Here is a 23,948-nt window from a genome sequence, read left to right as displayed (position 1 = left end):
GCTAGCATGAGAGGGCATAGTTTTAAGGTGCTTGGAAGTAGGTACAAAGGAGATGTCAGGGGTAGTTTTTTTATGCAGAGAGGGTGGTGAATGTATGGAATGCGCTGCCGGCAACTGTGGTGAAGGTGGTAACGATAGAGTTTTTAAGAGACAACTGAATGGATACATGGATCTTAGAAAAATAGAGGGCCATGGGTAAAGCCTAGGTACTTCTAAGATAAGGACATGTTCGGCACAACTTTGTGGGCCAAAGGGCCTGTATTGTGCTGTATGTTTTCTGTGTATCCCCTGTAAGCAGTTTGTACGTCCTCCCCATGAAATGTGTGGCTTTTGTTATAAGGATCTACCCCTTAGTAATAATGACTAGAGTGACAGAGGGAGATTCTGTAATTATGGATAAGTCTCTTTATTGTCTCAACAGAAAAGCACATGAATTTACACAACCAAACACCTATGTTTTTCTAACCCTCCACGAACAACCAAAGAATAGAAAAAGTAATATCTAAAAGGAGTCTATGATGGCCATGTGTTCCTCATTGTCCCCCACATGACTGAGGTCCTCCATATCCACAATGGTAGGACTCCAGTGGTTGGACCTATCACTCTTTTGCATTTGAAGCTCCTGACATTTATAGTGTTCCTCATCCGTTCAAATAATGCATCTCCATTCCATTGGCTCTAGCTCGCATGAGGTTGCAGGGTCACCTTCTTTTTCGCTTTGGTCCAGGGCTACAACCAGCATTGTTCTTTGGTCTCGGCCCACAGCCCCTGACTGCTTCAAACCAATCAAATCCTGTGACCCAGACACAGTCCAATGACGTTACAGATTGCTTCTCCTGCAAGCCTGCCAGTTCACATAATAAATAACCCGAGTTGCTCTGATTAGATTATCCAAGAGTGAGAAGCGGTTCATCAAAGAGTTCACAAGATGGGGGGAGTGGGACTGAAAAGACAGTCTCACAAAATGGCCACCTCCATCTCATTCACGAGCAAAGACCATCGGTTTGTCTACTCCCACTGTCCTTGATTCATTTGAATTCACTGATTTGTAGACTGCAGTTCTTTCTGGCCAACAGTTTCCTCCGGGTGCTCTGGTTTCCTCCCACAGTTCAAAGATGTACCAGTTAGGAGTTTGATTGTTCATTGTAAAGTGTCCTGTGATTAGTCTGGGGTTAAATCAGGGGTTGCCGGTAGCGCTGGAAGAGCTTAATGTGTGTTGTATCTCTAAATAAATAAAGTGATTTGTTATTGACTATGCATGCACATTGCTTTTATCTATAAATAAAAACACAAAATGCTGGCAGAACTCAGCAGGCCAGACAGCATCTATGGGCAGAGGTAGTGACGACATTTCGGCCCGAAAAGTCGTCACTACCTCCTCCCATAGATGCTGTCTGGCCTGTTGAGTTCTGCCAGCATTTTGTGTTTTTATTTATTTCCAGCATCTGCAGATTCACTCGTTTTGCTTTTATCTATTGTTGTTTTGTGTTTTGTTTTCCTAGTATGGTCCAATCGTCTTAAATGAAACCGTTCGTGTAGGTAACACAGTAATAGTAATTCAGGCTACAGATGATGATGAGGCTTTCACGGGCAGCTCTGAAATACAGTACAACGTCGTCGAAGGTGACAAAAATGGAATTTTCAAAATAATAACCGATGAAAGCACCAATAAAGGAATGGTGAAGCTGGCTAAGGTAAAGGAATGAAAAAATTCACTGCTTCAATTGCTTATGTTTAAAAGACCATATCTTTGATATACTGTACCAATTTTTTGATTGAATGGATTAAGTTCTGTGAAATTCATTGAGTATATTTAAAGCGGTAGTTGATCAGTTCTTGATTAGTCAGGGTGTCAAAGGTTATGGGGGGGGAGGTGGCAGAGGCTGAAGAATGGGGTGGAGAGGAATAATAAATCAGTCATGATTGAGTAGTGGAGCAGAATCGATCAATTATTCCAGCTAGCACCCCCCAACCCTCTCTATCTATTAACCCAGTCCCTGCACTGTAAACCACTTTTTATAATGCTATTTACATTGTAAATACATGCTGCTGTTTATGATAGGTCCCAGTCCCTGCACTGTAAACCACTTTTTATAATGCTATTTACATTGTAAATACATGCTGCTGTTTATGATAGGTCCCAGTCCCTGCACTGTAAACCACTTTTTATAATGCTATTTACATTGTAAATACATGCTGCTGTTTATGATAGGTCCTTAACAGTCAGATAGTAAGGGTGTCAAAGATTATGGGGAGAAGACCGGGGAGTGGGGCTGAGGAAAGGAAAAAAGGATCAGCCATGATTGAATGGCGGAGCAGATTCAATGGGCCAGATGGCTTCATTTTGCTTCAATATCTTATGGTCTTAATATCAGCCATGATGGAAATGTGGAGCTGATTTGATGGGCTGAATGGCCTAATTCTGCTCCTCCTATGGTCTTATGGATCTGATACAGTTAGGTGGCCCAGTATGGTATTTAATGCATTGGCTCTGGATAAGACTGTAAGACCAAAGATATAAGATCAGAAATAGGCCATCCACTTCTGCGCCACTATTTGACCATGGCTGATTTATTTTCCCTCTCAGAACCATTCTCCTGCCTTCTACCCATAAATATTGATACCCTGACTTATCAAGAACCTTTCAGATTCAGATTTATATTTATTCATCACATGCACATCAAAACATACCATGAAATGCATCACTTGCGTTGCCGAAGGATGTGCTGGGGGCAGCCCGCAAGTGTCTCCACACATTCTGCCGCCAACATAGCATACTACAGTGCTTAGCAGAACAGCACAGAACACAAAAAGCAACAAAATAATAACAGTAAATCAAACCCCATTCTTCTTTTGTACGCTCCACCCCACCCCGAACTCCACATACACAGTCCTGTAACTCCAGAACTCCAGCCTCCAGTGAAGTTGCGGATTCACAGACGTGGGGCTCCAGCCACTGGGCCTGCCTTCTGGACTTCAAAGTATTTAATATCCAAGAATGTACATGATATACAACCTGAAATTCTTACTCTTCACAGACATCCACAGAACACAAAAAAAAAACAAAGGATGAGTGACAGAAACATTAGAACCCCAAAGCCCCTCCCCCCACTCGCTCCAACAAAAGCAATGACCCCCACCACCCACCATGCAAGCAATAGCAAAGCCCCTGGAAACCGTGATCCAGAGTCCATCCCAACACCAACATCTCAAAGGCTCTCTCTCATCAGCGAGGGAGAGAGAAATATTGCTCCTGCAGCAACAAGATGGGAGCTCACTGTTCTGATGTCACAGCCTGCCGTGTTGCTTGGCCGAGTCCCTTGACTCGAGGACCAACAGACTCTCACTCACTATCGAGAGAGAGGGAGATTGCTCGAGTGCAGGGGCTTTGACAGCAGCACATACCGCCTGCTGTTTCGATATTTCAGTCACCCACAACACTTCAGTCAGTGACACCAGTGAAGAACAGGGTTCTTTGGGGTCCACGGGGCCGCACCCTGAAAGCGCACGTCTTCCAGCTGCACGTGCACTCTGAGAACAAGAACGCACCTCCCATGGGCAATCATGATTTGAGCTGCAGCTGTAGATCACGGAGGCCAACAGGTGTGCGAATGTCACTCCACTCCACTCCACGCATGAGCGCAAATGTTATTCGACTCTTTAAGAAGGGTGGAAGGAAATTATAGGCCAGTTGGCATAACCTCAGTGGCTGGAAAGTGTTGGAGGCCATTATTAAGGATGAGGTTTCGAGGTACTTGGAGACTAATGATAAAAAAAGTCAAAGTCAGCATGGTTTCTGTCTAGGGAAAGCTTGCCTGACAAATCTGTTAGAATTCTTCAAAGAAGAAACAAGCCGCTGGACAAAGAAGTAGCGGGTGTCATTAACTTGGATTTTCAGAAAGCATTTGATACAGCGACACACATGAGGTTACTTAACAAGATAAAATCCTCTGGCGTTACAGGAAAGATATTAGCAGAGATAGCGGAATGGCTGTAGAGTGGGAAACAGCAAGTGGGAATAAAAGACACCTTTTCTGGTTGGCTACCAGTGAATAGTGGTGTTCCTCAGGGGCCCGGTTGGCTACCAGTGAATAGTGGTGTTCCTCAGGGGCCCGGTTGGCTACCAGTGAATAGTGATGTTCCTCAGGGGCCCGGTTGGCTACCAGTGAATAGTGGTGTTCCTCAGGGGCCCGGTTGGCTACCAGTGAATAGTGATGTTCCTCAGGGGCCCGGTTGGCTACCAGTGAATAGTGGTGTTCCTCAGGGGCCCGGTTGGCTACCAGTGAATAGTGGTGTTCCTCAGGGGCCCGGTTGGCTACCAGTGAATAGTGATGTTCCTCAGGGGCCCGGTTGGCTACCAGTGAATAGTGATGTTCCTCAGGGGCCCGGTTGGCTACCAGTGAATAGTGATGTTCCTCAGGGGCCCGGTTGGCTACCAGTGAATAGTGGTGTTCCTCAGGGGCCCGGTTGGCTACCAATGAATAGTGGTGCTCCTTAGGGGGCCCCAATTAGGACCACTACTCTTCACGTTGTTGTCAGTGATTTCGATAATGGAATTGATGGCTTTGTGGCAAAGTTTGCGGATGATACGAAGATAGGTAGAGGGGTAGGTAGTGCTGAGGAAGCAATGCGATTGCAGCAGGAGTTAGACAAATTGGAAGAATGAGCAAAAAAGTGGCAGATGGAATACAGTGTTGGGAAGTGTATGATAATGCATTTTGGTGGAAGGAACAATAGTGTGGGCTATTATCTAAACGGGGAGAAGGTTCAAAAAAAAGGATGCACTCTATCCTGAGGCTGTGCCATCTTGGCCTAGAGCCCCCCACCATGGGAAGTACAGTCGGCCCTCCATATCTGCGGGTTCCGCATCCACAGATTCAACCATGAATAGTGATGTTCCTCCGGGGCCCGGTTGGCTACCAGTGAATAGTGGTGTTCCTCAGGGGATCGAAAAAAAATGGAAGTTTTCTCTCCAGCACTGTTTGTTTGAGCATTGTTCACCTCGTTTCAAGTTTGGTCGTTACTTGTGTTGTGTGGACCCTTTGTTTCCATGAAAAAATAGCTCCTAAAAAGCAATTAAGTGGTCAAAGCAATTCCTCAAAAGCTAAGAGGGAACATAAAGTACTGTAATCTAGAGATGATTAAAAGTATTACTCGTTGTTTGAGCATTGTTTGCCTCACGTCTTGCTCGTTCGCTACTTGTGTTGTGAGCGAGAGGAACCCTCTCCAATGCCAGCACAGTTTTTCTTGGATGAGGAGCCCAAAATTGTTCACAATACTCAAGATGAGGCTTCAACAGTGCCTTATAAAGCCTCAACGTCGCATCCCTGCTCTTGTATTCTGGTCCTCTCAAAATGAATGCTAACATTACATTTACCTTCCTCACCACCGACTCATTAAGTACTTAATCAGTACTTTGCTTCAGTATTCATGATGGAAACGGATCTTACTGATTGTAGTGGTGACTTGCAGCAGACTGAAAAGCTTGAGCATGTAGATATTAAGAAAGAGGATGTGCTGGAGCTTTTGGAAAGCATCAAGTTGGATAAGTCGCCAGAACCAAATGAAATGTACCCAAGGCTACTGTGGGAAGTGAGGGAGGAGATTGCTGAGCCTCTGGCGATGATCTTTGCATCATCAATGGGGACGAGAGAGTTTCCGATGGATTGGAGGGTTGCGGATGTTGTTCCGTTATTCAAGAAAAGGAGTAGAGATAGCCCAGGAAATTACAGACCAGTGAGTCTTACTTCAGTGGTTGGTAAGTCAATGGAGAAGGTCCCGAGAGGCAGGATTTAAGAACATTTGGAGAGACATAATATGATTAGGAATAGTCAGCATGTCTTTGTCAAGGGCAGGTCGTGCTTTACGAGCCTGATTGAATTTTTTGAGGATGTGTTTAAATACATTGATGAAAGTAGAGCAATAGGTGTAGTGTATATGGATTTCAGTAAGGTATTTGACAAGGTACCACATGCAAGGCTTATTGAGAAAGTAAGGAGGCATGGGATCCAAGGAGACCTTGCTTTGTGGATCCAGAACTGGCTCGCCCACAGAAGGCAAAGAGTGTTTGTAGAAGGGTCATATTCTACATGGCGGTCAGTAACCAATGGTGTGCCTCAGGGATCTGTTCTGGGACCCCTGCTCTTAGTGATTTTTATAAATATAAGCATATAACCACCCATCATCCATTTATTCCATCATCTAAATTATTGAAATACAACATAAAAAGAAGCAGTCCTAACAGCAACCCTTATGAAACATCACTAGTCGCTGGCAGCCAACCAGTAAATGATCCTTTTATTCCCACGTCCTGCCTCCTATGAATCAGCCAAAGCTCCAACCATACCAGTAACTTCCCTGTAATGCCATGGGTACTTAACTTGGTAACAGTTTCATGCACCTTGTCAAAGGCCTTCCTAAAGTCCAAATATACAACATCCACTGCATCTCTTTTTTCTATCCTACTTACAATACTTACAAACCTGATTTTCCAGCACGTTGAAATCTCCCATGACTATCATAACATTGCCTTTATGACAAGCCTTTTCTATTCCCTGTTGTAATCTGTGGCCCACGTCCCAGCTACTGTCTGGAGGCCCATATATAACTGCCATCAGGGTACTTTTACTCTTGCAGTTTCTTAACTCAAGCCACTAGAATTCAACATCTTCTGATGCTATGTCACATCCTTCTACTGATTTGATGCCATTTATTTTAACGAACAGAGCCATGTCAACCACTGTGCCTCCCTTCCTACCCCTCTGATACAATGTGTAACCTTGGACATTCAGCTCCCAACTACAACCATCCTTCAGATACGATTCAGTGAAGGCCACAACATCATACTTGACAACCTATAGTCAACCATGATCAACCACCTTATTTCTTATACTCCTTGCATTGAGATGTAACACTTTGAGTACAGTATTTGCTATCCTTTTTGATTCTGCACCCCTGAAGCATGGATAATCACCTGCTGGCTACAGTTTTGTCCTGCCCTTCCTGACAGTCTGACTGCACACTATCTTTGCTTTTTTACCATCTGTCTTTTCCTGAGACCCTTCACTCCAGTTCCCACACCCTTCCAAATTATTTAAATCCTCTCCAACAGCTCTAAAAACCTGCCTGTGAGAATATTGGTTCCCCCTCGGGTTCAGGTGCAACCCGTCACTTTTGAACAGTTCATACCTCCCCCAGAAGAGATCCCAATGATCCAAGTACCTAAAGCCCTGCCCCCTGCACCAGCTTCTCGGCCATGCAATTATTTGCCAAATCATCCTGTTTCTACCCTCACTGGCATGTGGCACAGGCAGCAATCCAGAAATTACTACCCAGGAGGTCCTGCTCCTCAGCTTTCTACCTAGCTCTCTAAATTCTCCATTGAGGACCTTTTTGCTTTTCTTTCCTATGTTATTGGTACCAATATGTACCAAGACATCTGGCTGCTCTCCCTCCCTCTCCAAAATGTTGTGGACACCATCTGAGACATCCCTGACCCTGGCACCTGGGAGGCAACTCACCATTCCTAGGTCCACAAAGGGGCTTATGAGTCCTTGTGCAAGACTCCCAGAAGGTTAATTCACAAGTGTTGAGGTAAAGAAAGCAAATGCAATGTTGGCATTTGTTTCAAGCGGAATAGAATATAAAAGCAAGGCAATAATGCTTTGGCTTTATAAGACACAAGTCAGCCCACACTTGAAGTATCGTCAACAGTTTTGGGCCTCATATCTCGGAAAGGATGTATTGTCATTGGAGAGAGTCCAGAGGAGGTCCACAAAGATGATTCCAGGAAGGGGTTAACATGTGAGGAGGATTTGGCAGCTTTGGGCCTATAGTCACTGGAACTTAGAAGAATGTGGGGGCAGGGGATCACTTTGAAACCTACTGAATGTTGAAAGGAGTAGATAGGGTGAATATGGAGAGGATTTTTCCTCTGGTGGGAGTATCCAGTACTAGAGGGCACAATTTCAGAATAAAGGGCAACCTTTTAGAACAGAGGTACGAAGGAATTTTTTTTAGCCAGAGAGTAGTAAATCTGTGGAATGCTCTGCCACACAGATTGCGGTGGAGGCCAAGTCCTTGCGTATATTTAAGACAGAAGTTGATCGTTTCCTGATTGGTCAGGGCATCGAAGGATATGGCGAGAAGGCAGGTGTATGGGGTTGAGTGGGATCTGGGATCAGCCATGATTGAATGGTAGAACAGACTCAATAGACTCGATGGACTGAATGGCCTAATTCTGCTCCTAGGTCTTATGGTCTAATGGACCCAGTGACCTTGAAAAGAAAAAGACAGGAAAGAAGGAGAAGAAGAAATGTTTTCATGGATGAACTGGAAGACGTCATCTGGGTCTCCAAACACCTCTGGTGCCAACTTTTCCCAATTGAACTTAGGGCTTTGATCTTTAGGGTCAACCCCAGACTCACCGATGATGAGAAATGAGGGTAGGAAGTGCAGGCCTTGAGCTCCAGACTCACCATTGTCAGGAACCTGAATGCTAGGTCATGAACTGACATACCTGAGAGGGTGACCGGCCATCATGCCTCCTGAGGTCCAATCCAAGAACACTCCACCAGCTTGCTGACCCGTAGGTGCCACCAGCACTTGTCCTCTCTGGTCTGCCAATCAATCATGTCCACTTCACTGATCTTCATATGCAGAGTGGATGGTGAGGGTCCTTAATGATGGAAGTTGCCTTCTTAAGACTCTGACTCTTGAAGACCTCGGGAGAGATGTACCCATGATGGAGCTGAGTGAGTCTACAGGCCTCAGCAGCCTCCTGTGATCCATTGCATTGGAGCTTCCATACCAGGCTGTGACATCATGTCAGAATGCTCTCCACCGGATAACCTGTAGAAATTTGCCAGAATCTTGGTGACACTCCAGACCTTCTCAAACTCCTAATGAAGTACAGCTACCGGCGTGCCTGCTTCATGATTGCGACAGTCTGTTGGGCCCACGATAGATTCTCTGAGCTGTTGATGCCCTGGAAGTTGAAATTGTTCAACCATTCCATTGCTGATCCCTCATTGAGGACTAGTAATGTTCCCTCAACTTCTCCTTCCTGAAGCCCATAATCACTTCATTGGTTTGACTGATGTTGAGTGTGATGTTGTTATTATGACTCCACTCAACTAGCCAAACTAATTCACTCCTGTACACCTCGTCGTCATCATCTGAGATCACCTACATTTTTTGTTTAGGTTCAGAGAGTCATAGACAAGTGCAGCCTAGAAACAGGCCCTTTGGGCCGTCTAGTCCATTCTGAGCTATTTAAACTGTCTATCCCCATTGACCTGCACCAGGGCGATACCCCTCCATACCCCTACCATCCATATACCTATCCAAACTTCTCTTCAAATTGAGCTTGCATGTTAGCGTAGCAGCTAGTGCGATACTATTACAGCTCGGGGGCGGAATTCACTTCCTCTGTAAATCTGTATGTCCCTCCCGTGAGGGTGTGCGTTTCCTCTCGGTGCTCTGCTTTTTAATGTTATTTGTTTGGAGGCACAGCACAGAATAGAGCCTTCCAGCCCTTCGATCTGTGCTACCCAGCAACCCCGATTTAACAGTAGTGGTATCACAGAACAGTTAACCTTCCCGGTAGATCTTTAGATTGTGGAAGGAAACCAGAGCACCCAAAGAAAACCCAGGCATTCTGGGGTGGTGGGGTACTTACAGAGACACCTTACACATGATGGGGAATTGAACTCTGGACTGCACCCCAGCCTGTAATAACATAACACTGACCACTGCACTACTATGCTTTCCTCCCACAGTCCAAAGACGTATGGGTTAGTAGATGAATTGGTCATTGTAAATTGTCCTGTGATTAGGCTAGGTTTAAATAGGTGGGTTGCTAGGCAGTGCAGCGTGTTCTGCATTCTATTTCTAAATAAAATAAAATAAATTTCTACTGCCTCTGTTCTTTCAGCCTCTAGACTTTGAAACGCAGTCGACTTTTGCGTTAAACATCAGTGCCACAAATCCCGAGCCCCTCGTTGACGGCGTATTCTACAACTCAAGCTCATTCACAGTGCTCCTGATTAATGTGACCAATAATGATGAACCACCGTATTTCTCAGAAAAAGTATACCAAATGTGGGTCTTTGAAAATGCTTCTAAAGGAGATTCCGTGCTTAAGGTGGAAGCACACGATCCAGAAGGTTCTGAAGTGAGGTAATAAGCATCCATCATATATTTATTGAAGCATGTATATTTCAGATTGGGAGGAGGTGACTCAGATAGTTATCATAAATCATACAGTCACAGAACACTACAGCACAGAAAAAGGCTCTTCAGCCGGTCTTTAGTCCACACCAAGCTATTAATCTGCCTCGTCCCATCGACCTGCACCCAGACCATAGCTCTCCATACAACTCCCGTCCATGTATTTACCCAAAATTCTCTTGTGTTGAAATGGGCCCCACATGCTCCACTCTCACCACCATGTGAGTGAAGAAGATCCCCCCCCATGTTCCCCTTAAACATTTCACCTTTCACCCTTAACCCATGACCCAACCTCAGTGGAAAAAGCCTGCTTGCACTTACCCTATCTATACCCCTCATAATTTTGTATACCTCTATCAAATCTCCCCTCATTCTCCTACACTCCAGAGAATAAAGTCCTAACCTAATCAGCTTTTTCCTATACTCAGGTCCTCAAGTCCCAGCAGCATCCTTGTAAATTTTCTCTACAACACTGAAAACTACATCACAGTACAGGCCTTTTGGCTCACAATGTTGTGTTGACTTTCTAATCTGCTCTAAGTTCAATCTAACACTTCCCTCCCGCATTGCCCTCCATTTTTCCTTCGTCAAAGTGCCTACCTAAGAGTAAATGGATCTGCCTCTACCACTATCCATGGTAAGGTGTTCCATTTTATAAAAAAAACCTATCTTTGACATTTCCCCTATACCTTTCTCCCAGCACCTTAAAGTTATGCCCCCTGGTATTAGCTACTGCTGCCCAGGAAAAGGTCTCTGGCAGTCCACTCAATTTAGGCCTCTTATACAGTAATACATCTTTTTGAATCATTGTTGAATGTTAAAACTGACCCAAAGCCTCAGTGAAAGAAAAGCTGAGAGACAACACCCACTAAAATTAGTGAGCATAATATTGATTACCTTGTTAAAATACAATTGCCAAAACCATTGATTTATAAATATCTTTGAACATTTTAGGCACAAGATTTTAATAGAAGGAATTTTGTTTGATAAGTGTCTGTTATGGAATTTGTTACAGAATAAACAGAAATATTAGCTTGCTGATTATTATATTATGTTATATTATATACAGTGGATTCTGGTTAATTGGGACACATCAGGACCAGTACATTTTGGCCCATTTAAGCAGCGCCCCAATTAGCCGAAGTTTCATGGAAATAGTTAAAAAGATATGAAAAGGACAAACTAAGTACTTAACAGAAATACAGAACAAGTTAGAGCACTATCTACAGTATTATTAAACTCTGTATTAGTCCCTGATAGTTATCGATACAGGAATTCACCCAGTGTACGCTGCCATGTCCTTTTGATTGACTGTAAATGAACAAAATCAGCTCAGGCACCTGGTGTAACTGCCTTCATACAACGTTTTCAGCAACTGCATTCCCCAAATCTTCGTTTTCATTGTAACATTCTAGACAGTTGTCGATACTTTCAAATTTTTCCTAATTTGTTAAAGTCGGGAAATCATTTCACTTTCACTCCTGGCCATTTCTGGCATCTCCAAGTCTGAATGCCTGAAACCACAGAACTGTCTTACTGCTTATTTCTCACCAACTATCAGTGACACAAATCACTGCTTCTGAACACAGGCACACGCAACTGACACTATTGACTCGAAACATGGTGTAGTGTCTAACTGGCACACATTTGACACTAGTTAGAAACTATTCAGCAACATCTATTGCCCTCATTAAGTGGCATAGTGTTCCAAACAAATGAATGGAATCCTGGCAACTTTCCACGAGTTTTTCCTTTAAGAGTTGTCCCAAGGAAGTGACTGCCCCATTTACTGATGGCTCAATTAACCAGAATCCACTGTATTAGCTTATTCATATATATTACTGGGTTATTATATGCTATATATTGCTTATTACATTTATATTATTTATTAATTCATTTGATAAATAATTAAATACTGTTAGTCAAAGCATGGTGGAACTAAGTTAAATAATGTTATAGCATTTGATAAATTGTTTAAAAATTAATTGCATAAAGATGAATAGACGGAACAAAATGACCTTGGACCATTAAGACATCATCAAGATGATAGTATTAATGGTAATACTCTTGACAGTGTGGAGAATCAGAGGGATCTTGGGGTCTGAGTCCATAGGACACTCAAAGTAGCTGTGCAGGTTTCCTCTGTGGTTAAGATGGCGGATGGTGTATTGGCCTTCATCAACCGTGGAATTGAATTTAGGAGCCGAGAGGTAATGTTCCAGCTATGTAGGACCCTGGTCAGACCCCACTTGGAGTACTATGCTCAGTTTTGGTCACCTCACTACAGGAAGGATGTGGAAACCATAGAAAGGGTGCAGAGGAGATTTACAAGGATGTTGCCTGGATTGACAGACAGACATACTTTATTGATCCCGAGGGAAATTGGATAACATGCCTTATGAAAACAGGTTGAATGAACTTGGCCTTTTCTCCTTGGAGTGACAGAGGATGAGAGGTGACCTGATAGAGGTGTATAAGATGATGAGAGGCATTGATCGTGTGGGTAGTCAGAGGCTTTTCCCCAGGGTTGAAATGGCTGCCAAAAGAGGACGCAAGTTTAAGGTGCTGAGGAGTAGGTACAGAGGAGATGTCAGGGGTAAGTTTTTTATGCAGAGAGTGGTGAGTGCGTGGAATGGGCTGCCAGCAACGGTGGTGGATGCAGATACAATAGGGTCTTTTAAGAGACTTTTAGACAGGTACATGGAGCTTAGAAAAATAGAGGGCTATGGGTAACCCTATTAATTTCTAAGGTTTTTGTTTGGCACAGCAATGTGGGCCAAAGGCCTGTGTTGTGCTGTAGGTTTTCTATGTTTCTGTATAACACAACCATATAACAATTACAGCATGGAAACAGGCCATCTCAGCCATTCTAGTCCGTGCCAAATGCTTACGCTCACCTAGTCCCACCTACCTGCACTCAGCCCATAACCCTCCATTCCTTTCCTGTCCATGTACCTATCCAATTTTACTTTAAATGACAATATCAAACCTGCCTCTACCACTTCTACTGGAAGCTCGTTCCACACAGCTACCACTCTCTGAGTAAAGAACACAAAGTACGCTACAGATGCTGTGGTCAAATCAACACGTACAAAAGCTGGATGAACTCAGCAGGTTGGGCAGCATCGATTGAAATGAGCAGTCAACGGATGCTGCCCAACCTGCTGAGTTAATCCAGCTTTTGTACGTGTTGCTCTGAGTAAAGAAGTTCCCCTCGTGTTACCCCTATACTTTTGCTCCTTAACTCTCAACTCATGTCCTCTTGTTTGAATCTCCCCTACTCTCAATGGAAAAAGCCTATCCACATCAACTCTATCTAACCCCTTCATAATTTTAAATACCTCTATCAAGTCCCCCCTCAACCTTCTACGCTCCAAAGAATAAAGACCTAACTTGTTCAAACTTTCCCTGTAACTTAGGTGCTGAAACCAGGTAACATTCTAATAAATCTCCTCTGTACTCTCTCTATTTTGTCAACATCTTTCCTATAATTCGGTGACCAGAACTGTACACAATACTCCAAAGTCGGCCTTACCAATGCCTTGTACAATTTTAACATTACATCCCAACTCCTATACTCAATGCTCTGATTTATAAAGGCCAGCATACCAAAAGCTTTCTTCACCACACTATCCACATGAGATTCCACCTTCAGGGAACTATGCACTATTATTCCTAGATCTCTCTGTTCTACTGCATTCCTCAATGCCCTACCATTTACCATGTATGTCCTATTTTGATTATTCCTACCAAAATGTAGCACCTCACACTTATCAGTATTAAACTCCATCTGCCTTTGTTCAGCCCACTCTTCTAACTGGCCTAAGTCTCTCTGCAAGCTTTGAAAACCACAACGCCACCTACCTTAGTATCATCTGCATACTTACTAATCTAATTTACCACCCCATCATCCAGATCATTCATGTATATGACAAGCACCATTGGACCCAGTACAGATCCCTGAGGCACACCACTAGTCACCGGCCTCCAACCTGACAAACAGTTATCCACCACTACTCTCTGGTATCTCCCATCCAGCCACTGTTTTGAATCCATTTTACTACTTCAATATTAATACCTAATGATTGAACCTTCCTAACTAACCTTCCATGTGGAACCTTGTCAAAGGCCTTACTGAAGTCTATATAGACAACATCCACTGCTTTACCCTCGTCAACTTTCCTAGTAACCTCTTCAAAAAATTCAATAAGATTTGTCAAACATGACCTTCCATGCACAAATCCATGTTGACAGCTCCTAATCAGACCCTGTCTATCCAGATAATTATATATACCATTTCTAAGAATACTTTCCATTAATTTACCCATCACTGACGTCAAACTTACAGGCCAATAATCGCTAGGTTTATTCTTAGAACCCTTTTTAAACAATGGAACCACATGAGCAATACACCAATCCTCCAGCACCATCCCCGTTTATAATGACATTTGAAATGTTTCTGTCAGAGTCCCTGCTATTTCTACACTAACTTCCCTCAAGGTCCTAGGGAAAATATCCTGTCAGGACCCGGAGACTTATCCACTTTTATATTCTTTAAAAGTGCCAGTACTTCCTCTTCTTTAATCGTCATAGTTTCCATAACTACCCTACTTGTTTCCCTTACCTTACACAATTCAATATCCTTCTTCTGAGTGAATACTGATGAAAAGAAATTGTTCAAAATTTCCCCCATCTCTTTTGGCTCCACACATAGCTCTCCACTCTGATTCTCTAAGACACCAATTTTATCCCTCACTATCCTTTTGCTATTAATATAACTGTGTATTTAAGACATTTGATTAAGATTACTGTGTAACTAATAGCAATATTAATAAAAGTAGAATTAGGTCAGATAAACTGTCAGACCTGCTTCCTCATTCAATAAGTTAATGAATGAACCAACAGTTATTGGAGTTCCACTTTCTTGGCAGAGTCCCATAACTCTTGAATCCCTATTCTTTGAAAATTAAATTTATTGATGGAACATAGGACACTACAGCACAGTACAGGCCCTTCAGCCCACAATGTTGTGCCAACCTTTAACTGAGATCAATCTAACCCTTCCCTCCTGCATAGCCCTCTATTTTACTTTTGTCTATGTGTTTATCTAAGAGTTTTTTAAATGCCCCTAATGTATCTGTCTGTACCACTGTTCCGGGAGTGAGTTCCACGCACCCACCAGTCTGTGTGGAAAAAGAATAATACTTCAGGGACATTTAAGTACAAACATGAGAAAGTCAGCAGACACTGGAAATCCAAAACAACACATAAAAAATGCTGGAGGAATTCAACAGGCCAGGTAGCATCTGTGGAAAAGAGTAAACAATCAGGATTGAGGAAGGGTTTCAGCCTGAAACATTGACAGCTTACTCTTTTCCATAGGTGCTGCCTAGCCTGTTGAGATCCTCCAGCACTCTGTGTGTGTTACATTAGGGATATTTAAGAACAAAACATGAGACAGTCTGCAGATGCCAGAAATCCAAAGCAACAAAGCAGCTGCTGAGAAATGTATGTTATTCTGACTGAATAATAACTGTAAAGGACTGCTTTTGATTGACTAGGTACTGGCTAACAAAAGATCCACGTAAATGGTTTTACATTAACAACCAAACTGGAGAAATTTTTGCTCTTGGTAATTTGGATATGGAGACAGAAAGCCATTATAAAATTGAAGTCACCGCAGTGGAAGAAGGTAAGCACTTAAATTAATTCTTAACTTGAAAAGTCATGAGACAAACAAGAGTCCGTGCTGATGTAATGCTGAAGTTGTATATGGCATTGAGGAGACCTAGTTTGGAGAATTGTGTGATGTTTTTTTCACCCTCCTACAGGAAAGATATAATAAGTTTTAAAGAGTGCAGAGAAAATTTACAAGAATGTTTCCGGGTCTGGAGGACCTGAGTTATAAGGAAAGATTGAATAGGTTAAGACTTCATTCCTTAGAATGTAGAAGACTGAGAGGAAATTTGATAGGGGACTACAAAATTATGAGAGGTATTAAAGGTGGGCATGCAGGTACAGCAGGCAGTGAAAAAGGCAAATGGTATGTTGGCATTCATAGCAAAAGGATTTGAATACAGGAGCAGGGAGGTTCTACTGCAGTTGTACAAGGCCTTGGTGAGACCGCACCTAGAGAATTGTGTGTGGTTTTGGTCCCCTAATCTGAGGAAAGACATTCTTGCCATAGAGGGAGTACAGAGAAGATTCATCAGATTGATTCCTGGGATGGCAGGACTTTCATATGAAGAAAGACTGGATCGACTAGGCTTATACTCAATGGAATTTAAAAGATTGAGGGGGGATCTTATCAAAACATATAAAATTCTAAAGAGATTGGACAGGCTAGATACAGGAAGATTGTTTCTGATGTTGGGGAAGTCCAGAACGAGGGGTCACAGTTTAAGGATAAAGGGGAAGCCTTTTAGGACTGAGATGAAGAAAAACTTCTTCACACAGAGAGTGGTGAATCTGTGGAATTCTCTGCCACAGGAAACAGTTGAGGCCAGTTCATTGGCTATATTTAAGAGGGAGTTAGATATGGCCCTTGTGGCTGAAGAGATCAGGGGATATGGAGAGAAAGCAGGTACAGGGTTCTGAGTTGGATGATCAGCCATGATCATAATGAATGGTGGTGCAGGCTTGAAGGACCGAATGGCCTACTCCTGCACCTATTTTCTATGTTTCTATGTATAGAAAGGGTAAATGCAAGCAGGTTTGTTCCGCTGAGGTTGGAATCCGGAGATCATGGTTTAAGGTGAACAGTGAAAAGTTTACGGGGAACATAAGATAAAACTTTTTCACTCAGAGAGTGGTTAGAGTGTGGAATGAGCTACCAGCAGAAGTGGTGCATGCAAGCTAGATTTCAATGTTTAAGAGAAATTTGGATTGGTACATGGATGGCAGGGATATGGAGGACAATGGTCCTGGAGCAGGTCAATGGGAGTAGGCACTTTAAATGGTTTGGCACAGACTAGATTGGCCAAAGGACCTATTTCTGTGCTTTACTTTTCTATGACTCTATGACTATGGTGGTACTTATCCACTGTGTCTTATGATTACAGGAAACCTGTATGGGAGATTTTTTAAGTGGAAAAACTGTTGCATTGGGGCAGTTCCATTCTCTCAACCTCAGAAGTCCAGGTCCAATGCTACGAGTAGTCCTCAAACTGGGGTCTTCCTTGGTTACAGTGGATGACCATGACGTCTTTTGTGCCTTGTCATGTCCTTCACTCTCCATGGAGGGTTGCAGTACCACTTTCCTGCCTTTGGATCTCACAGTAGATTTCATCCATCCAGTCTGCCAGAGCTGATTTTTCATGCTAGGACAGGCATGTTCCGTTTAACTATAACAGGTAGTTAAAACTGTCCGATGCATCACTGGCACCAGTCAGTTTGGCATTGATCCAGATTAGCCTGGTTAGATCTAGTCTTGTTTTGTTTATATAAATCTATTTTATCTGCTAAGCCTTAGAGATTCAGGTCATTTTGTCACTCTGCCAAATTCCAGTTCAGTCAAAACGCATCATTGGCACCACTCTTTAGGAAGGGAGGAAGACAAAAGAAAGGAAATTATAAGCCAGTTAGCCTAAACTCAGTGGTTGGGAAAGTGTTGGAGTCAGTTATGAAGGATCAGGTTTCGGGCTACTTGAAGACTAATAATAAAATAAGTCAAAGTTAGCATGGTTTCTGTAAAGGGAAACCTTGTCTGACAAGTCTGTTAGAGTTCTGTGAGGAAATAATAAGCAGGGTGAACAAAGGAGAGGCAGTGGATGTCAGTTACTTGGATTTTCAGGAGGCATTTGATATGGTGCTGCACATGAGGCTGCTTAACAAGATAAACTCCTGTGGCATCACAGGAGAAATACTGGCATGGATAGAGGAATGGCTGACAGGCAGGAGGCAGTGAGTGGGAATAAAAGGAGCCTTTTCTGGTTGGCTGCCAGTGACTAATGATGTCCCTTAGGGGTCAGTATTGGAATGGCTACTTTTCACATTGTTTGTCAATGATTTAGATAATGGAGTTGATGGCGTTGTAGCAAAGTCTGCAGATTATACAAGATAGGTGGAGGGGTAGGTAGTGCTGAGGAAGCAATGCGATTACAGCAGGACTTTGACAAATTGGAAGAATGGGCAAAAAAGTGACAGATGGAATACAATGTTGGGAACTATACGATAATGTTTTTTGGTAAAAGGAACAATAGTGCAGACTACTATCTAAATGGGGAGAAGGTTCAAACATCGGAGGTGCAGAGGGGCTTGGGAGTCCTCATGCAAGACTCCCAGAAGGTTAATTTACAGGTTGAGTCTGTAGTAAAGGTGGCAAATGCAATGTTGGCATTTATTTCATGGGGAATAGAATACGAAAGCAAGAAGATAATGCTGAACCTTTTATAGACACTAGTCAGGCCACACTTGAGGTAATGTCAACAGTTTTGGGCCCCATCTCTCAAAAAAGATGTATTGCCATTGGAGAGAGTACAGGGAAGGTTCACCAGGATGTTTCTGGGAATGAAGAGGTTAACATATGAGGAGCGTTTGGTAGCTTTGGGCCTGTACTCACTGGAATTTAGAAAAATGCAGGGGGATCTCTTTGAAACCTACTGAATGTTGCAAAGACTAAATAGGGTGGATGTGGAGAGGATGTTTCCTATGGTGTAGATATTTAGAACTAGAGGACATAGCCTCAAAAATTGAGAGGCGACTTTTTAGAACAGAGGTAAGGAGGAATTTTTATAGCCAGAGAGTAATGAATCTGCGGAATATTCTACCACGGACTGCGGTGCAGGCCCAGTCTGTGGGTATGTTTAAGGAGGAAGTTGATAGTTTCCTGATCGGTCACGGCATCAGAGGATATGGTGAGAATGCAACTGTTTTGTGTGGTGTCAGCCATGATGGAATGGTGGAGCAGACTTGATGGGCTGAATGGCCTGATTCTGTTCCTATGTCTTATGACAAACAATCCATACTCCTGAGGTAAACTGTTTTATTTATTTATGTATATTTTTATGAATGTGTTTTTTAAAATCTTTTTCTTGAGCCTCACCAGATCCAGAGTAACAATTATTTTATTCTCCTTTACCCTTGTGTACTGGAAGTGACATTAAAAAATCTTGAATCTTAAATCGACATTATGGCCAAGAGAGCTCACCAGTGCCTCAGCTCTCTCTGGAGACCAAAGAAATTCGACATGTCCCCTTTGACCCTTTCCAATTTTTATCAATGCACAATAGAAGGCATCCTATCTGGTTGCATCACAACTCCCGTGACCACAAGGAACTGCGGAGAGTTGCAGACACAGCTCAGCGCATCTCCATCTCCCCTCCATCACACTTGGTAATCAAGTCCCCACCCACCCTGGGTGTTCTCTCTCCTCCTGCCTCCCATCGGGCAGAAAACGCAACAGCTAGAAAGCATTTGCCACCAGACCAGCTTGTGCCTTGGCTGTAAAACGACTATTGAACAGTTCCCCTAGTATATTAAATTGGACTCTCACAATGAGTAGGTACAGAGGAGATTCAGGGGTAATTCTTTTTACACAGACAGTGGGGAGTGTGTGAAATGGGCTGCCGGCGACGGTAGTGGAGGTGGATACAATAGGGTCTTTTAAGAGACTCCTGGATAGGTACGTGGAGCTTAGAAAAATAGAGGGCTATGGGTACCCCAAGGTAGTTTCTAAAGTAAGTACATGTTCTTATTGTGTACAGTTCTGGTCACTGAATTATAGGAAAGATGTCAACAAAATACAGAGAGTACAGAGGAGATTTACTAGAATGTTACCTGGGTTTCAGCACCTAAGTTACAGGGAAAGGTTGAACAAGTTAAGTCTTTATTCTTTGGAGCGTAGAAAGTTGAGGGAGGACTTGATAGAGGTATTTAAAATTATGAGGGGGATAGATAGAGTTGACGTGGATAGGCTTTTTCCACTGAAAAAGTGGAAGTAAATTTAATACCAAAGTACATGTATATCCCATATACTACCTTGAGATTAATTTTCTTGCAGGTATTCCCAGTAGAATGTAGAAACATAATAGAATGAAAAATAACACAGAAAAACTGACAAGCAACCAATACACCCAAGTTCAAAGTGCAAAGTAAATTTATTATCAAGGTACTTGTATGTCATCCTGAGATTCATTTTCTTGTGGGCATACTCAATAAATTCATAATAGAATAATAACCATCACAGAATCGATGAAAGACTGCACCAGCTTGGGTGTTCAAACAGTGTGCAAATACAAAATGAAAAAAATAAGAAGAAGACAAATTGAACAAATAAAAAATACAAAAGAAAATCAATAAGACATGCGTTGTAGACTGAGTCCACAAGTTATGGAATTAGTTCAGAGCTGAGATGGGTGAAGCTATCCACGGTGGTTCAGCAGCCTGGTGGTGGAAGAGTAATAACTGTCCCTGAAACCTAGCAGGAACAGGGGTGGGGGAATGCAACATTTTTCCTGAAGTACTAGTGACAGCTAGGACACTCCCGGAAAATCTAGAAAGGTGTTATGGTTATTATTCAACAGATTTATTGAGTATTCCCACCAGAAAATCACTCAGGGTTGCATATGGTAACATATAAGTACTCTGATAATAACATTTACTCTGAACTTTGAACTTTAACGCGGTGCGTTAGAAGCTGCAGCTGGATGCACTTCTCACAGTTGTAGTCACCAGGGACACTAGAGGCCTCCCTGCCTTCCATCCCACAAGAGGAGCATTCCACTGTCCTACCTGGCATCCCCAGCATTCTAACTGCTGGCAGAACCCGAACAGGTCGGGCAGCATCGGTGGAAAGGAATAAACAGTCGATAGTTCAAGCTGTGACCCTTCATCAACACTGGAAAGGCAGGGGGCAGAAGCCAGAATTGGTCCAACAACCTATGGACTCACTTTCAATGACGCCCATCTCCTGTTCTCCTCATGTACTGCTTATTTATTTATTATTACTGTTATTAGCAACACACACAGAATGCTGGAGGATCTCAGCAGCTCAGGCAGCATCTATGGAAAAGAGTAAACAGTTGATGTTTTGGGCTGAGACCCTTCTCCAGTCCAGAAGAAAGGTCTCGACCCAAAACTCCTTCCCATAGGTGCTGCCGAGCCTGCTGAGTTCCTCCAGAATTTTACGTGTTTTGTTCTGGATTCCCGGCATCTGCAGAACTTATTGTACTTATCATTACTATTATTATTTTCCTTTATCATTTCTTTGTATTTACTGTGAATGCAGTAAAATGAATCTCTGGGTTGTATATGGTGACATGTATGTACTTTGATAATACTTTAAACTTTTCACTGTTCCAGCTACCATGGGTTTTCTCATTTTGATGTTCAAGCCACGAATTAGAAACATAGAAAACCTACAGCACAATACAGGCCCTTCGGCCCACAAGGCTGTGCTATACATGTCCTTACCTTAGAACTACCTAGGCTTTACCCATAGCCCTCTATTTTTCTAAGCTCCATGTAGCCATCCAGGAGTCTCTTAAAAGACCCTATCATATCTGCCACCACCACCACTGGCAGCCCATTCCATGCACTCACCACTGTGTAAAAAACTTACCCCTGACATCTCCTCTGTACTTACTTCCAAGCACCTTGAAACTGTGCCCTCTCGTGCTAGCCATTTCAGCTCTGGGGGAAAACGTCTGACTATCCTCACAATCAATGCTTCTCATTATCTTGTACACCTCTATCAGGTCACCTCTCATCCTCCGTCGCTCCAAGGAATTCTTAAGAGTTTCACTCGGAAAAATCTGGGTGGGATAGAACTTGCTCCTTAATTTCAAACAGTGATCCTACATTGCCCAATATCTTGATAGTCATACCTTAGTATGATTGTAGGTATAAAGTGTTCCAAAACGGTGACAGATTTATTACTTTATCTCTACTTGCTCGTCATTTCTAAATGACCTAGTTCCTCGGTAAATATTCTATATATGCAGTTAAAGATTGAAAGCAAGATTACTACATCTTTCCATCCCTATTTATGAAAAAAGTGAACTGTGAGATAAGATGAAAAAGCTCCCTTTCAATGAGGTAACAACTGTAATGTAATAAAAATTCAGAATTGCCTGAATACAGGCAAGTACAGAGTTGTTATCTACACATTATAAACCACCAATCTATTTAGAGTCCTAGAGTTGCAGAATACTACAGCACAGAACATTCATTTGGCCCATCTAGTCCATGCTGAACTATTAAACTACCTAGTCCCACCAACCTGCACCCTGACCATAGCCCTCCATATCTCTCACATCCATGGACCTGTCCAAATTTACCAACTGTTGAAATTGAACCTGTGTCCCATCACCCACTGGCAGCTCATTCCACCACCCTGAGTGAAGAAGTTCCCTTTAAAGGTTTCACTTTTCACCCTTAACCCATGACTTCCAGTTGTAGCCTCACCTAACCTCAGTGGGAAAGCCTGTTGGATTTACCCCATCTATACCCCTCAAACTTTATATACCTCTATGTCCTATATCTACAATCTGCTTTGTCTTTTCATTAGACTCTGCATCACTGTTCAATTTTCTCTCCCTCTCCTGCTCACCTCCCCCTCCACTCCCCCCTCTCCTCCCTCTCCTCTCCTTCCTCTCTCTCCTCTCCACTTCCCCCTCTCTTCCCCCTCACTCCCCCTCTCTCCCCTCTCTCTCTCCACTCTCTCCCCACTCTTTCTCAACCCTCTCCTCTCTCTCCCCCTCTTTCTCCACACTCTCTCCTCTCTCTTTCCTCTCCCTTTCCCCAATCTCTCTCCCCACTCTCTCCCCCTCACTCTGTCCCCTCTCCCTTCCCTTCACCCTCTCCCCTCCCCTTCTCTCTCCCCTCTCTCACCCTCTCTCTCCCCCCTCTCACCCTCTCTCTCCCCCCTCTCTCCTCCCTCTCTCTCCCCCCTCTCTCTGCCCCTCTCTCTCTCCCCTCTCCAGTACAGTTCCCATACCAGGTAGTGATGCAGCCAGTCAGGATGCTCTCAATTGTGCCCCTGTAGAAAGTTCTTAGGATTTAGGGGCCCATACCAAACTTCCTCAATCGTCTGAGGTGAAAGTGGTGGCTGTTGTGCCTTTCTCACCACACAGCTGGTGTGTACAGACCACGTGAGGTCCTCGGTGATGTGGATACCGAGGAACTTAAAGCTGTTAACCCTCTCAACCCCAGATCCATTGATGTCAATAGGGGTTAGCCCGTCTCCATTTCTCCTGTAATCCACAACCAGCTCCGTTGTTGTTGAGACATTGAGGAGAGGTTGTTTTCTTGACAGCACTCTGTGAGGATGATGAATTTCTCTCTGTAGGCTACTTCATTATTATTTGAGACTAGGCCAATCAGTGTAGTGTCGTTGGCAAATTTAATTAGCAGATTGGAACTGTGGGTGGCAACACGGTCATGGGTATACAGAGAGTAAAGGAGGAGACTTAGGACACAGCCTTGAGGGACATCTGTGTTGAGGGTCGGAGGGACAGAGGTGAGGGAGCCCACTCTTACCACCTGTGGGCAATCTGACAGGAAGTCCAGGATCCAGTTGCACAAGGTAGGGACGAGGCCGAGGTCTCTGAGCTTCTTATTGAGCCTGGAGGGAATTATGGTGTTGAATGCTGAACTGCATCCTCTCTCACATAAATTATCCTCTCTGGTTAAGGAGCCTGATTATTGAGGGGGTAATAACTGAACCTGATGATATTGTACCTTCCTGATGGCAGAAGTGAGGGGACAACATGGCCTGA

General features: G+C 43.3%; 1 protein-coding gene across 4 annotated transcripts in view; it reads left to right on the top strand.

The window, feature by feature from the left end:
- Window positions 1-23,948, top strand: part of cdh17 (cadherin 17, LI cadherin (liver-intestine)) — a 181,159-nt gene that overhangs the window by 127,241 nt on the left and 29,970 nt on the right. For all 4 annotated transcript variants that reach the window (XM_059984795.1, XM_059984822.1, XM_059984814.1 and 1 more), the window contains exons 12-14: window positions 1,503-1,694; window positions 9,935-10,179; window positions 15,792-15,922. In XM_059984795.1, coding sequence (XP_059840778.1) covers window positions 1,503-1,694; window positions 9,935-10,179; window positions 15,792-15,922 — 568 coding nt within the window. The remainder of the gene's footprint in view (window positions 1-1,502; window positions 1,695-9,934; window positions 10,180-15,791; window positions 15,923-23,948) is intronic.

The sequence above is a fragment of the Hypanus sabinus genome, chromosome 1 (assembly GCF_030144855.1).
Source record: "Hypanus sabinus isolate sHypSab1 chromosome 1, sHypSab1.hap1, whole genome shotgun sequence".
NCBI lineage: Eukaryota > Metazoa > Chordata > Chondrichthyes > Myliobatiformes > Dasyatidae > Hypanus > Hypanus sabinus.
The sequence above is the reverse complement of the archived record's forward strand: the minus strand, read 5'-3'. Positions and strand labels throughout refer to the sequence as shown.